The following is a 16,891-nucleotide window of genomic DNA, read 5'->3' as shown; positions in this document are numbered from 1 at the left end:
TAAGTCAGTGGACTTCACTGAGGGAGGGGTGACAATGGGTAGAATCTCTATGGTTTCTCAGAGTCTCAACACTGTGCTTTGCTTCTGCAGTGTGACACTTTTGCCAGTCTGGTAGGTGGGTGGTGAGTCTCTTGACATTTTCATAATGCAGTTACTGCATGGGAGGAGAGACTTGGCGGATGTTACAAGGAGTGATTTGTAATTAGAATCTGGCTGATAGTTGTATAATTTTCAATTCATTAGACACAATAAAGGGAAAGACTTTACATTGAGGTAAGTGGTTTAGAATGTACCAAATGAGGACCTAGGCATTAATTTAAAGGGGGGAATAGAGAATGAGAGTAAACTTGTAAGTGATGTAAACACAGGCTATAAAAGCTTCTATAGAAACGTGAAGAGAAAAAGATTGCTGACAACATATTTTAGGCCCCTCAGAGTCAGAATCAAGGGAATTTCTAATGGGGAACAAAGGAATGGCAGACCAACTGAACAAATATTTTGGGTCTGTTCTTGCAAAGGAAGATGTAACCTCCCAAAAATATTTGGCAACATAGGTTCTAGTGAGAGGGAGGAAATTAGCCTTAGGGGGGAAATGGTGTAAGGGAAGTTGATAGGACCGAGGGATGATAAAACTGCAGGGCTTGATAGTGTGAATCCCAGAGTGCGTAAGGAAATGGCCCAAGAAATAGTGATTGGTGATCATTTTCAAACATTAGTTCCCACGGATTTAAGGATAGCAAATTATAGAATGACTTGTGATTCTCCTTAATCTTACCTGCCAAGGATATTCCTTGGCCTCCTTTTGCCCTCCTAATTTCTTACTTAAGTACTCTCCTACACCCTCTATATTCCTCAAGGAACTTGCTTGATTATTGTTGCCTGTACCTGTCATATGGTTCCTTTTATTTTCTGATCAAACCTTCACTAACCTATGTCATCCAAGGTTCCCCAAGGTGAAGACCCCTCTGGAACTATATGTTTCAATCAAGCCATATCTCGCTCTTCTAAAATCCAGCAGACACAAGCCGAGCCTGTTCAACTTATCTTTGTAAGACAAGCCACCCATTCCAGGTATAAATCTAGTAAATGTTCTCCAAATTACTTCCAACTCACTAATGTCCTTAAATAAAGAGACCAATATTAAACACAGTAATCTATATATGGTCTCACCAGTGCCATTTATAACTGAAGCATAGCTTTCCTAGTTTTGAATTCAATTCCCTTAACAATAAATTCCTCTAGCAATAAATTACTTGCTGTACCTTTGTTCTAGCCTTTTGAGAATTGTGCTCTGTATCTCAGAGCTTTGCAAAATTTGCTATTTAAGGTGCATATTTGATGAAATGGAAGAATTATGGCCAGAGCATATAGAGCAATATGGTATGGGTAGCTATAGAAAAGGGGCATTTCTGACTTGGGGAGAAATCAGCTTACGGACAGTTCTCAGGAACAGAGCTCTCATACCGAACCTATTGCATAATTTTTGTGAATATGATGTTGCCACATTGAAGTGCATTCAGACACTGTATATAAACAATACAGTTAACGCTCTGATTGCGGGACCCACGTATGGTGATTGCTGGGTGCAACGTTTGAAGAGAGAAACAGTTCAAGTCAAAAAGTTGACTCTTTTTCTTTCTATGTAAATTCTGCCTGATCTGTTAAGTATTTTAAGCATTTTCTATTTTCACTTACAGTAAATGTAGAAAGGTTTCTTGAGGATTTTTCAGGACAGCATTGCAGATTTTTGCCTTTTGATTGCAGGATTTGAAGAGTCCTCCAGATGTAATTTTTGTCCTCTCTCTTGTTTACTGAGCTTGTCCTCCACAGCTTCCAACCCCTTCCCATCTCCACTATCCCTCCTATCTTCTGTTATCCACTGCTGTGTAAGTAAAATATATTTTTTAGTTAAGAAGAATTTTTTTGTTTAAACACAGGGTCATGATTCAACTTGTGGACTCAGAAAATTCTTAAACTGGCCTGCAACTAAAGACAGTGTCGTCGTCCAAGTGCTGAAGAAACAAGGGGCTGTACCTTTTGTGAAAACTAACCTCCCCCAATCCTTGCTAAGGTAATAATTGTATCGCTGAGCTGCACCTAGAGGCAGATATTGACTAATAGGTGAAGGATCTTTTAACAGTTAATTGTTTCTGATGTAATTCAAAGGATGCTCTGAATGAACTGGAGGAATCAAAATTCGTTTTCTGTTCACATGATTATAATATATTCATTATGGCTTTTATTTGATCAGTGGTAATGAGACTGTTTGATGTTTACTTCTAGGAAAACTTATCATAAAGATCTAGTAATCGCCTCTCTCCAAAATTTGTTGTCCTTAGAGGTCAAGGAGGAGGTAGTGTTAGGTCTCCTAAACAGTATTAAGTTGGATAAGTCTCCGGGGCCTGATAGGATATACCCCAGGTTACTGAGGGAGGCGAGAGAGGAAATTGCTGGGGCCTTGACCAGTACCTTTGTGTTCTCTTTGACCACTGGTGAGGTCCCGGAGGACTGGTGAGTGGCTAATGTTGTTCCTCTATTTAAGAAAGGAACAAGGGAAAATCCAGGGAACTATAGACCGGTGAGTCTCACGTCAGTTCCAGGGAAATTGTTGGAGAAAATTCTTAGAGATGGGATATATGAGCATCTGGAATCCAATTGCTTGATTAGGGAAAGCCAGCATAGCTTTGTGCAGGGCAAGTCATGTCTTACTAACCTGGTTGAGTTTTTTTTGACAGGGTGACGAGAGAGAATAATGAAGGTAGAGCTGTGGATGTCATCTATATGGACTTCAGTAAGGCATTTGACAAGGTCCCACATAATTGGTTAATCAAAAAAGTTCAGATGCATGGGGTCAGTGGAGAATTGGCTTGCCTGTAGAAGACAAAGGGTTGGTGGTTGAAGGGACGTATTCGGGCTGGAGCCCTGTGAGTAGTGGTGTTCCACAGAGATCTGTGCTGGGATATCTGCTGTTTGTGATGTATGTAAATGACCTGGAGAGTATGTTGATGGATGGGTTAGTAAGTTTGCAGATGATGCCAAGATTGGTGGAGTTGTGAATAGTGTAGAAGACTGGCGACGGATACAGCGTGATATAGATCAGCTGCAGGTGTGGGCAGAGAAATGGCAGATGGAGTTTAACCCAGATAAATGTGAGGTGTTTCACCTTGGTAGGACTAATGTCAAGAGGCAGTACACTCCTAAGGGCAAGACCCTTAACAGTGTTGAAGAGCAGAGAGACCTTGGGGTGCAAGTCCATGATACAGGTAGACAGGGTGGTTAAGAAGGCTTATGGAATGCTTTCATTTATTAATCGGGGTAGAGTATAGGAGTCAAGAAGTTATGATGCATCTCTGTAGAACTCTGGTTAGTCCGCATTTAGAGTATTGTGTGCAATTCTGGTCACCACTATAGGAAGGATGTCGAGGCTTTAGAGAAGGTGCAGAGGTTTACTAGGATGCTGCCTGGATTAGAGGGCATGTGCTATCAGGAGAGGCTGGACATACTTGGGCACTCCACTCTGGAGCGGCGGAGGCTGAGGGGTGATCTGTTGGAAGTGTATAAAATTATGAGGGGCATAGATAGGGTGGACAAGCAATATCTTTTCCCCATTATTGAAAGGTCCAATACCAGATGGCATGCATTTAAAGTGAGAGGGGTTAGGTTCAGAACTGACATGAGGGGTATCTTTTTTACTGAGAGAGTGGTGGATGCCTGGAATGTGTTGCCTGATAGGGTGGTGGAGGCAAATTCATTGGGGGCTTTTAAGAGGGGCTTGGATGGGCACATGAATGAGAGGAAAATAGAGGGATATGGGCATCCTGTAGGTAGGAGGGAATAGCTACATCAGCACAACATTATGGGCCGAAGGGCCTGTTCTGTGCTGTACTGTTCTATGTTCTAAGGCCACGGTGCAAAGTATCCCTGCCATTTAGCAAAGATGATATTTTATCAAGCAGACTGTGCAACTATTCACACTGAAGGATTCTCTCAGAAAGCAAACCAGGAAGTAAAAAGCAGATTTTTGAAGAAGTATTTTAAACTTTATTTTTGAGCATAAATTAAAACTTAGAACATACACATAAATACAAAAGCTAAATTATCATAAACTTAAAAAAAACATATATATACTTGTATCACAATGAATGTTTTGTTAATTCTGGATCTCTCTCTCTGTAACCATAAATTCCACTAGTGACTTCGTTCTGATGGGCACATAATACAACCTATAAAACTTGGAAAAGCTGACTAACAATAACAAAAGCCACTATCTTTGTTGACCAAATAGGTTCCATCCCTTATTACATTGAAACACAATATTTATGGATTTTTGTAAATGCCCTCTGTAATTTATTTTTTTATTTGTGTGAAAGCTATTATTGTTTGTTAATGGGAGCAAAGTGGGACATGGACTTGTCATAACTTAAGTGGCAGTTTTGATTAATATTCCATCAATAGGATACCCACTTTTCTATTCATCCTAATATTTCCCTATCCTATTTCTCATATTCTTCACCAACTTCCCACTTACAGTGCCATCCACTTTTCTACAAGGCTCAGATACATTGACCCTATCCATTTCTTCTTGTCACTCAGTCCAACCACAGAGGTCTTCATGCACCTGCAACCAAGCACCTTTTTGGAAGATTCTGAATCAAGGCTGAGATCCTTTTTACATAGAGTGCGATGATGTGCTGCAAAAGGAATAGTGGTCCTTATTCATTTAATACAGCTAAATACCATGATGGAATATTCTGGAGGAATGGGATCCAGTGGGTTGATGGGTGTTCCTCACTCAAATCTGTCTTGTGAACTTTGCTCTGTATCAATCTCATGATCTCTGTGACACTGTATGGTTAGACTGAGGCAATGTTTGAGAGATCTTTGTTTGTTCTTGTCTTAAGCCCTATTATCTCTGATCTCCTCGTTCCTCATGTAAATCTATCAGTGAAACTCTATTCCCTTTTTCCTTTTCTCCTTGCCCAACTTGTTCATAATGCATTATTTTCAATGCAAATTTATTTCAGAATCAGATTTCTCATCATTGACATCTAACATATTATTTCTTCAACATAATGAGTTCCCGATCTCACCTCTGCTGCTGGGTTAAGAACCAATCAGAAGCTCAATGCTTCTTAAAGAAACAAGTGGCTAGAAATTGGACTTCACCCTCTTTTGGTGCATTACACAAGTGGTGTGTGACATGCTGAAGCTGAGACAGGTGTCCCACACAAAAGTAAGTCATGAAATAGGTGAAACATCCAGTTAAACTATGAGGGTGGTTTTCAGTGTGAATCATTTGCAAAATATTCCCTGTACTTTTTCTGAAGGCAGCTGCTAGCAGGGCTTCTGGCTGCTGTATTATTACCTTAAAGACAATAGGCAGTGAGTCAATTTTAAAGAACACATTCTATGGCTGCCAGCATATAGCAGCGTGGAGGAGAGTGAAATCAGGTAGGAGGGGGGCAGGCAGTGCTTTCCTGCATATCTTGTCACTGTCGCCCACCCCACTTTCATACCTTTTGACACCTGATGGGTCCCCGAGCTACAAGTGGGCACAAGCCACTACAGCATAGAACACTACATAACAGTATACTCATCTTTGTCAATGAAACTTGTGGACAAAAGTGATGTGCTGAAAAATGAGTGGCAAAATATTGATGTCCCAGTGAGGACCCTTTAATTCACAGTCTTTTCCTACTTGCTGAAGATTTTTCTCCTTGTTTTATCAAGGGTGGGAAATGCAAATAGCACTTTTACCATCCAATTACTGTCACTAAACATGAAAATAACTGCCGCACATCAGTTAATCTCGGTTGTTAATCTGTTGCTGGGTTGTGCTAAGACGTCCTGAGCTATTTGGGCCAATGTCCCATGTTTGCTAATAAGCACTTGAATGATTACTACTATAATCTAATGGACACAAAATGGCTTTTATGCACAAATAGTGAATAAATAGGACCAATTTCTGGGCAAAAGGCTGGGAAGATGAATTACCTCCCCCTGTTTATTGAATAACTTTGGCGCAGCCTTGTCTTTGTGGAGGACTGTTACGAAAGAGCATAGGGCAAGTTCAGGAAAATATAGAACACCTTGTGATAAAGATCTGTTCTTTGCAAAAGCTACGAATGCTCTAATCCCATTTTTGGGCAAACCGTCAACCCACACGACGCCAAGCGGACATCCGGCGGGTCATCTGGTGGAGAGGCTGCCCTGATTGCAGCGGGCGGCTCCATCCTTGGCATTGGAAGTGATATTGGTGGTAGCGTCCGGGTGCCAGCTTCATTCTGTGGAATTTGTGGCTTCAAACCAACTGGCAAACGACTAAGGTAAAAAAAAAATCAAATTATTTTTGCTTCTGAGGAAATCAGAATTTCATTTGCATTAGTATGAGTGGTTTCCTAACAATCTTGTCATCAGAGAGAGTCATCAAACTATACAGCATGGAAACAGGCCCTTTGCTCCAACTCATCCATGTTGACCAAGGTGCCAACCTAAGCTGCTGCCGTTTGGCCCATAGCCCTCTAAACTTTTCCTATCCATTTATTTATCCAAATCTCTTTTAAATGTCATTATTGTACCTCCCTCAACTACTTTCTCAGGCATCACATTCCATATACGCACCACCTTCTGCGTGAAGAAGTTGCCCCTCGGGTCCCTTTTAAGTCTTGCCCCTCCCATCATAAACCGATGCCCTCTAGTTTGAAATCTCAAGGTTTGAAATGTATCATCCTTTGACTTAATGGATTTGAATGGTTTTACCTGTTAATGTTGTTAGTTCTCAACTTTGTTGAGGAAATTCAAAAGCCACCGTTTTGTGTGGATAAACCATAACCATTTTATTTTAACTCCAGTAAACCCCTTTGCTCTTTCTTTCCTATAAAGTTGCTAATTTGGAAAGTATAATGCCGCTTGATCATAAAATATAGTGGAAGTGTGACAATTCTGACAGTTTTCTGGCCTTTTTTGTAATGGTACAATGACAACTCTACTGGATTGTAAGAATACCCCATCTGGTTCACTAATATGCTTCAATACAAGAAATTGGCCATCGTTCCTGGTGTGGACTATATGTGCTTGACTCTTAACTGCCTCCTCAGTTATGTGACCATTAAGGATAAACAATAAATGCCAGCCTTTGTCGATGATTTCTACGTTGTATGAATGAGCAAAAAGATGAGGAGAATTTGTATTTTATTTGTATTGTATTTAATTTGTATGAATGATAGAAAAATAGCGGGCTATGTGGGAGGGAAGGGTTAGATAGATCTTAGAGCAGGATAAAATGTCAGCACGACATTGTGGGCTGAAGGGCCTGTACCGTGCTGTAGTGTTCTATGTTCTAGATGCAGGTTTAGACAATTAATCTTCTTACAAGGCATCAACGTACTTAAAATGGAACAAGAGGACTTGCTGTGATGGTGGTCTGTTACAAGTGGTGGTATAGTTATTTAAATTCAGCTGTTGCGTCACTCTGACCAAAGTAACGGTGAATAAGAAGTTTGCCCCACACTTTTTCCCTTCAAATCTAATAATGACTTTTTGTTTCTTTGCCATTGCATAAGCTCAGGAATGGGTTTGATATATTTCTAGACCTTTATCTGTTCTGTTCTGCTCTGCAGGTAACCACCAAGAAGTACAAGAATAGTATGTGTTGATACTGCATATTATTTTTCTCCCCTGTAGGAAGTGTTTATATTTACCTTTATCTGAAAAGTAACAGAGTTTGTGCATAGTGCAGTGTAAAATCTCATATTTGTCAATCTAGCATTGAATGTGTTGGGGCTCCAATACACTGCGTTCTGTGCTTCTTTAAGTCTCTTCTACGTGGCTGTAGGTGGAGAGTCTCACTTTCATTTACATGCCTGGTTTTGTATATGATGTACCGATTGCTTTATAATGTTTAGACCTATCAGGTTAAAAAGATCTGAGGTGGTAATGTAGAAATTACTATTCCAATGTACAGTATAAGAATGGGAAGTTTGTACAGTTTACTTACAGATTCTTTTTGAAAAATTGCATTCTTGCAATACAACTGGTCAAATTGTTGTTTACTATGTAAATGAGGTTTGTGGAGTATTCTTAACCCATTACAGTGCAATGGAATGCTCTACTTGTGATTATTAAGATCTACTACTTCAGATAGTGGAAGTTGATCCAGAAATTTGTTTTTTGTTTGTTTTTGTATACACATTTACTTTGAAATTAATTTACAATTTTGCTGTGATCCAATACAAAGGTTGAGGAGGAATGTGGTTCTTTTAGTAACATTTTGGTTAATACTTTGTACAGCTATAAAGGACTCAAAATGTCAGTACCTGGACAGAAATTTGGTGAGTTATAGCATTTTTTTCCCTAAGCAATAATTTTATTTTAAGAAAAGAATATAATAATTGATTTCAACATGATATTTCACACACACATGCACACACATACCTGCAGTACCAAATCTGATTGCTGCTTGAATGTTTTTATATTGTCAATGTTGATAGATTTCCTTGGTAATTGATCCTTGAATTTGGTTGGAGTGGAGGGGACACGGGGAGTAGTGGGGATGTTGGGGGGGAGGAAGGGGGACAGGAGGGGAGGTGGTGGGGTCATGGACACATGGGCTGAGTAAGGAGTTGGGCAGTGGGAGACGAATTGGAGAGCTGGGATGTGGGAGTAAAGTGTTGGGGAGGGAAGAAGGGTGTTAGAGGCGATGAGTAAAAGGAGGGGGAGGTGTGGGGTGGACGGAGAAAAGTGAAAGAGGCTGCTTTAGAAATGTTTTTTGTTCAATGTTGGAGGATAGGACATGTTCTAATACACATGTCCTACACAGTTTTATAGTCTGCTCCTGGAAATGGTAAATTGGTTTGACATTTTAGATCTAGCTGCATACAAATTGTTTCATGGCACAGTGCAGGAAATGTTTTTGAGTTGATACAATCTTTGCCTTCTAGTTGAAACAGCCATTGGCCCCCTGGCCAGAGATGTAGATAGCCTGGCATTGTGCATGAAAGCCCTGTTATGTGAAGACATGTTCTATTTGGATTCCACAGTGCCACCACTGCCCTTTAATGATGAGGTAAAGTGTGATGTGAATGACATTTGTACTTTGTATGTTTGAAAGCTTCTGCACCCTCAGAATAATTATATTGTGTTGTTTACATTGAGAAGTGCCAAGTATGTAAAATTCTTTGCCATTATATCATAACATCAAACTTTGATACAAAGCAGATTTGTGGTCCCAAATTGGAACTTTATGCACGGGAATATTTATTTAAACCTTAGACTAATGCTTCCTATGACTTTTTAAAATGTATTCAGTCTCAGGATGTCATTGACAGCCAGACCAGCATCTTTGTTCTCTGTAATTATCAATAAACTGAGTAGTATATTTTCTTTCCTGACGAATGATAGCGAATCAGATGGGTTTTTATATCAATCTGGTAGTTTCATAGTCACTGTTACATTACTGGCCTTGTAATTGAAGGTACAGTACTTAATTATTTGATGTATTCCCTAGCTGCTGTGATTGGATTCAAACTCACCAGGCCAGAGTTCTATCTGGATACTAATCCAGTAACACAAGCACTATGTTTCAGTGTCTACAGCATTCATTTGGTTTCGTAGGTAAAATGCTTTGCTGAATTACTGTTACATGTTTCCATTATAAAATTAGTCTTGCACTTTCCTTTTATACTACACTGAAAATTTTCTTAACCCATTTTGCAAAAGCACCTCTGTAGTGTTTCTCCAATCATTTCAATTTCACTGTTGGGTTTCCTTGTGCATTCAATGAGTGGCTAACTAGAGCCAAATTACAGATTGTTTAGTGCTGTCATGTAATTGCAATTAAAAGGGACTAGTTTGAAGCACAGCCAAACTCCTTCCAATTGCTTTGCAAATATATTTTAAGCATATATTGGCAAAGAATGATGATGGGAAAAGATGTGGCAAGAAGGGTTTTCATGACATTGATTTAGTTGGATTTCAGAGCTGTAAGGAATTTGTATCTATTTCCACCAGTTGTCTGGGCTTCATTCTGATATAAAGTCATTGGCCTGAAACCTTCACTCTGTTTCTCTCTCCACCAATGACTCATCGAGAAATTCTGCCACTTTATGTTTTCATGTCAGATTTACAGTTTTTGGCATACCTCTCACTGACTGTCAAGGCCATCCTGGCAGTTTATAATCAGTTTGTTAGGTTATCAAAAGTCAAAGTTTTAGAAATTGGATTTTCCCAGCTGTAACTTTATTAGTCACCAAAATGAGTGGCTTTTGGGTCACCTACATGTGTTTACAGTAGAGCACACATTCTGGGCCAGTAAAGACTGGTAATTGTATCAATTGGGAGAGAAAGGATTTGTGGAGAACATTTAGAAATCAATGTTATTCTACTTTTTGTCCCAACTTGCACTGATACTTGAACACATGCAGTTTGAAGTTGATGTGTTGAACTTGTATGCCTTTCCTCAACAGTAATTTTAAATAGCTGTATCAAACTGTTTTCACACACCTGTCAAGTTTAGGTGCTTTGTAGAAATGGCTCACTTAACTACGAGCGTGTATCAGTCAGCTAGTCATTAACAGCAGCTGGGACCTTACTCAGTAGCTTGCAAAATCACTTTTAAGAAATCCAACAGACCAGAGGGTGGCCAGTGTTGTCTTAGTACAAGGGGAGAAGCTAGTAGTTGCAGTGAGAAGAGGACAGTTCCTATTTGTGATGCCCGATGGATAACCAAGATTGATGCACAGTTGGGGACATGGTGATGTGCCACCAGCTGCAGTAAAGTGCAGCTATGCAATTGTGTGGCGTTAATCCAGGAGCCAGTTACCAGCAGTTTGATTTGTGTCAGAAATGAGCACACACAGCCTGTGGGCTGATAACTGAAGAGGCAAGCTTGGCATGAGACATGGCTGAAAGCTGATAAATATTGTACATCATTAAATTGTGGCAAAACTGAACCAAGTTGCCTTCATGCAGTTTTCATGGATTCACATTTCTTGACTCCTTTCCTTAGTAATGTTATATTGGGATGTTAAAAGCCTGCCTAGCTCAAGGTTGCTCTGCTCAACAGGTAAACTTTACTCCTGTCCTGTCTGAACTGTTCATTTCCCTTTTAGGTGTATTCTAGCTCTAAGCCGCTGAGAATAGGTTATTATGAGAGTGATGGGCTCTGGATCCCCTTGCCCTGCATGAAACGTGCAATCATGGAGACCAAACAGCTGCTGGAGGAGGCTGGCCATACGGTGGGTTTGCTTGCTTATGATTGAGAGATTGCTAGTAGCTTTTGGGAACTGAGGCACAAAATTTGTTTTAATGGTTTAAAAATTAAAAAAAACTAAGACAATTCTACCTAATAGGATCTGAATTTTGTTTGGTTCTTGAAGGAAATATGCCATTAGTATCTTTTTATTTGATTGAAGGGAACTGTTTGGTTAAATTGTGCTTAATCCTTCCAAGAGCCAGGAAGGTCAGTCTCGTATTTTGAAGTGTTTTGCATTATTTCTTCGTGTTTGTTAAAACTGTACAGTTGTACCATTCCTAACACTTTGTATGGGATGGGACAAAGATTTCTTGCAATAGTACAGGGAAAACTTGTGATTTCCTCATGTCTGACTGAAGCAGTATTGGAAGGAGAGATTCGGATTTATTTAAGAATCACCATCCAGCTCAATTAAGCGGGTCCTTTTATTCGTACCCTGTCTGGTCAAGACTACATCCTTGGTAGCTTACCTGAAAACTAGTCCAGTTAATGAATTTAAGTCAGCAGAAGGCTGTGTAAATGAGACTAGTTTCAAGAATTCCCTATTAATGGACTTTAACAATAGTATTAAATAAGTTTAGTTGGTGCAATGAATTGCATGAACTCTCCAATAGATTAGATTATTATTGGAGATGAGTTAACTATACTCTAAATTCTTGATTCTTTTTTTTCCAGCTGGTTCCTTTCACACCTTTGAAACCATCATATGCGTTTAAGGAGCTTGTGATAAAGGGTCTTGGGTCAGCTGGTTCCACTGTAATCCTGGAAAAACTGTAAGCCTCCTCTTAGCAGAGGGATTGCAGAGAATTGATTATTTTTCTGTACCGTGTTATATATTTAACTTTATTGCAGTTATTATCCAAATTTTAAGGAATTCGATTTTGCTGCTCACCTTGAGTGTATATACACATTGACTATTCCAAGTAGCTATGAATTCACAGCATCCAAAAAGCCTTGATAAACGTAATACATCAGTCATAAAGACAGTCAAATAAGGTGTCAGCTTTTGGCATCATTTTACTTGTTGTAAGGTATCTGAACATGTAATATGAACATAAAATTATACAACTGGGACTTTAAAATATATTGCTGTCCCTTATAGCCCCTGTGTCTAAATCACTACAGTGAGAGTACCTTCACCAGAAGAACTACAGAACTTCAAGAAGGCTGCTCACCACCACCACCTTGAGTGACATTAGGAATGAGCAACAAATGTTGGCCTTGCCAGCAATGTATACATCCTGAAAAATATCCTGGAGAAAAAGTTGAGTTGATCATGACCAGCAAAATTGAATTCCAAATACTTGATCAAAGAAGGAAAATGGGTAAATCAGATGTGAAAATGATATTCAACTCTCATTTTAAACACATTTTGATAAGAGTTTTGATTCGATAATGGGCGTAGACCAGAGCTAAGGGAATGTGGTTTCATGAATGGATAGGTGGAGGGAAAACAAAGCAAAAGAAGAGGGTCGAAGAATGTTTCCGGAACAAGAAAGATGTAGTGAGTGCTATTCTGCAGGAACCTATATTGGAACCAGTTGTATTTATGACATACAAAAACAGGTTGTCCCAGGGTTATGAACGGATTCCGTTTTTACAAATGTTCATAAGTCTATTTTGACCACAAATCAGAATATACACAAAATCACTCAATACGGTTACCATACCTCCACTGTATTGTAATGAATGATGTTGATGAGGGCCAATTAATGTGAACGTTTATTTATCATCATCCCCTGCTTTTCACAATGGTATAGAATCGGGGTGTCCCACACTCAATTGCTGGCTTCAGTGGGCTTGAAGTATCAATAGATGTTTTGTTATTCAATGGGTATTGTTGCACAAGTATCATTAGAAGCAATTGCTTGTCAATATCCAAAGCAACTCTCTTAAGTGGCCTCCCACAATGAAATTGGCAGCCTGTGTTCTTAAAAGACAAAGGTGTCTGATTACTGCAGAAAGGTTGCATGCAAATGGGTGCTTTCTTTCAAGACTGGTTTTCATTTGAATTTAGCAATATTTCTGGGATCTCATACATATGTAATTTGGGTGTTTGTAACCCAGGGAGGGCCTGTAGTCCAGATTTGGGATTTACAAAAACTTATAGAAACATAGAAAACCTACAGCACAATACAGGCCCTATGGCCCACAAAGTTGTGCCGAACATGTCCCTACCTTAGAAATTACTAGGCTTACCCATAGCCCTCTATTTTTCTAAGCTCCAGGTACCTATCCAAAAGTCTCTTAAATGACCCTATCGTATCCGCCTCCACCACCGTTGCCGGCAGCCCATTCCACGCACTCACCACTCTCTGAGTAAAAAAACTTATCCTTGACATCTCCTCTGTACCTACTCCCCAGCACCTTAAACCTGTGTCCTCTTGTGGCAACCATTTCAGCCCTGGGTAAAAGCCTCTGACTATCCACACGATCAATGCCTCTCATCATCTTATACACCTCTATCTATTATGTTGCTGAGTACAGTTGTGGGTGGGGATGCATGGTGGTAAATTTCTTATGGTAACTTTTGACAGGATTATAAGGAAGAAGTGATTGAATTCAGTCTTAAAAAAAATAGTGATTGGACAATGAATTTTAATTGTTTTGACTTCAAGCACTTACTCTGCCACTTTAATTATCTGCATTCCTTGTGCAAACGTGCAGATAATTGAAGTGGCAGTGTAAGTGGATAAGGTCAGGAAAAAGAGAAAGCAAATCTAAGTTTTGCACCTGAAGTCAAGAATATGAAAGCAAGAAGTTAGTGTCTATTGTGATCATAACCGTAGGCCATATTAGCAGCACTGGATCAAGTAAGAGGAGGATTCAGCTTGCAACTTGCAGTCCCCACCTGCCCCAGGTATAGAGGGCAGAGTGAGTTGACCCCTCCATCACTGGTAGGTGTCTGGCACGGCCTCTGCAATGGATAGGCCTTGGAGGCATACTTGTTAGGGCCCAGCCCACAGAATACCTTGACATAAAGTAAGAGAAGGGCTCACCACCTGTCAAGCCTAACTGGGCTTTATTACTGATTTTATAGGTGTTTGGAGGCAGGCCAGGATTATTAATGCAGGATAATGTTTTAAAAATGCTGAATTTAAATTAATTAAAATACTTTAAGAGAATTAAAAAAAACAATGAAATAATTATTAGAAATCTGAATTTGCCTTGCCTTTTCTCATCTAAACTATAGGGTCAGGAATCCTCAGTTGAATAAATAGGATTGTTGCTCCTACACTACACCTGGCTGGCATGGGACAGGAGAAACAAATTCCCCAGCGTAACGCTGGTGGATCCAACCCAGTGGTGGATGTGCCAGCATCTGACATTTGTAGCGGATCCACCTAAATCCAAAATTTACAGGTCAGGCAAAGATTCCTGTGCACTTCCTCCAACCTTGTCTACTGCATTTGACGTAGACTCCTCTACATCACTGAAACCAAGCATAGACTAGCCAACTGTTCTGTGGAACACCTCTCTCTCTCTCTCTCTCTCTCTCTCTCTCTCTCGCGCTCTCTCTCTCTTCCTCCCCCACCTCCACCACCACCGCAAAGGTCATCTTGAGTTCCCAATTGCATTCCATTTCAACTCCCCTTCCCATTCCCACACCAACCTACCTGTCCTCTGCTTTCTCCATTGCCAGGGTGAGGCTCAATGCAAACAAGAAGAACATGACTTCATATTCCCCCGTCCAGTCTGCAGCCCAATGGTATGAACATTGAATTTTCCAACCCGCACCCCTGTTTCCCTTTCTTGCTCCTTCTGATCCAACCAGGTTCTCTCACCCAATTTCCCACCCACCCCCGCCTTCCTATTCCCTTGACCCATCTCTCTGTCAATTAATTTTGTTCCCTTCTCCCACCTGGTTCCATCTGCCTATCACCAACACACTTAACCCATAGGGTCTACTATCCCTTCCCCCAACCGGCACTATCTGCCCATAATTCCTCCTTTACCTGATTTCACTTATCACCTTACTTTACTTATCAGGTTTCAGCATCTGCAGCCTCGTGTCTCCAATTATCACCTTCCGGCCTCTGTCTCTATCCTTGCCCTCCCCTCCTGCTCCACCACATCCCCCCCCCCGCAGCCAACCTGGTTCCATCTGCCCATCATCCCTTCCTCAGCTGATTCCACCTACTGCCTGCCTCATCCCTACCCCTCACCTCTTTATACTGGCTATCTCCCCTCTACTCCCTCAGACCCGATGCAGGGTCTTGACGCTAAAAGTGTCGACCATCCCTCTGCCTCTGCAGATGCTGCCTGACCTGCCAAGTTCCTCAGCAGTTTGTTGTTTGCTCTTAAGATTTCTTCAGCTGAGAGCAACTGGATGCCAGGTAGTCACTATTCACTGCCAGCTGGGTTTGGCCATGTCTAGATATTGTTGGGCACATTTTCACAGAAAACCTATAAAGGTATTGGTGCAGCATAGATCTCAAAAACAGATGAGACAGCCGGCTATGAAAAGAGAGACTTAAGGTAATTTTAGTTGGTTGTAGGTCTTTACTTGAGGTTGTTTTTCTTTGAATATTATTTGAATCATCGCCTCTTGCTGTTTTGTTGCTCATTGTATTAACAGGGGGCAGGGTTTCAGGTTCTTCGATCATTGGAACCTCTTCTGGAGCAGGGGCAACCTGTACAAGGGGGATGGGTTGCATCTTAACTGGAGGAGAACCAATATCCTGGCAGGGAGGTTCGCTAGTGCTGTCCGGGAGGGTTTAAACTGGTTTGACAGGGAGATGGTGTCATGGAAACTCTGATTTAATCTACAATAAGAGATGATAACTCAGAGTTTCGTTCCAAGCCTGTTACATGGTACCACGGAGAGTGGGCAGTGATCTCCACTGTCACCCAGACTCTAACATATAGAAGGTTGCCAGCTCTATCATGTGACTAGTTCAGTTACGGTTGTTACATACTTAAGAATTTAATCAATGTGTTACATAGATTAAAATAAAACAAAGCCAACCAGTTCCTCTTATCAGCATGCTTAAGGCTGAACTTGCATTCTGTTTTATGTCAAAGTCTGGTTTCAGCAGACTGCTGCAGACCTGCTGGCTCCAAGCCCAGATTTACTGCTGGCTGCAAGCATAGTTCTCTTATACAATGTCAAGTATCCCATCAGCCCCAGTATAGTCAAAAGACACCATTTATTCTTCTACAGGTGGGAACCAGAGCACCAGATCAGAAAGAAGAGGGATTGAGAGGAAGGTAGATGTCACGAACAGCAAGTCTGTAAGGAAGAACAGGCAGGACCAAGTCAATAGACATGATGGGACAGACAGGTTGAAGTGTGTTTATTTTAATGCTAGGAGTATTAAGGGTAAGGGTGATGAACTTGGAGCATGGATCAGTACATGGACTGTGATGTTGTGGCCATTACAGAGACTTGGTTGAGAGAGGGACAGGACTGAATGCTTAATGTTCCAGTGTTTTGATGTTTTAGAAAAGCTAGAGAGGGGGGTAAGAGAGGAGGGCAGGAGGAGTTGCACTACTAATCAGGGACAATATCACATCTGCATTCAGAGGGGACATAATCGATGACATCCACTGAGTTTATGTAGTTGGAACTCAAAAATAAGAAATGTGTAATCACTCTGATGGGATTATACAACAGACCTCCCCCCCCCCCCCCCCCCA

At 40.7% G+C, this 16,891-nt stretch overlaps 1 protein-coding gene across 1 annotated transcript in view; it reads left to right on the top strand.

Annotated features, from left to right (window-relative positions):
• The window catches only part of LOC127568256 (vitamin D3 hydroxylase-associated protein), a 43,805-nt gene that overhangs the window by 7,546 nt on the left and 19,368 nt on the right, over positions 1-16,891 (top strand). Inside the window, exons 4-9 of the mRNA XM_052011786.1 lie at positions 1,938-2,071; positions 6,120-6,326; positions 8,290-8,330; positions 8,940-9,064; positions 11,109-11,234; positions 11,927-12,024. Coding sequence (XP_051867746.1) covers positions 1,938-2,071; positions 6,120-6,326; positions 8,290-8,330; positions 8,940-9,064; positions 11,109-11,234; positions 11,927-12,024 — 731 coding nt within the window. The remainder of the gene's footprint in view (positions 1-1,937; positions 2,072-6,119; positions 6,327-8,289; positions 8,331-8,939; positions 9,065-11,108; positions 11,235-11,926; positions 12,025-16,891) is intronic.

This window comes from Pristis pectinata, chromosome 3, assembly GCF_009764475.1.
Source record: "Pristis pectinata isolate sPriPec2 chromosome 3, sPriPec2.1.pri, whole genome shotgun sequence".
Lineage (NCBI taxonomy): Eukaryota > Metazoa > Chordata > Chondrichthyes > Rhinopristiformes > Pristidae > Pristis > Pristis pectinata.
This window is presented reverse-complemented; position numbering and strand designations above follow the sequence as displayed.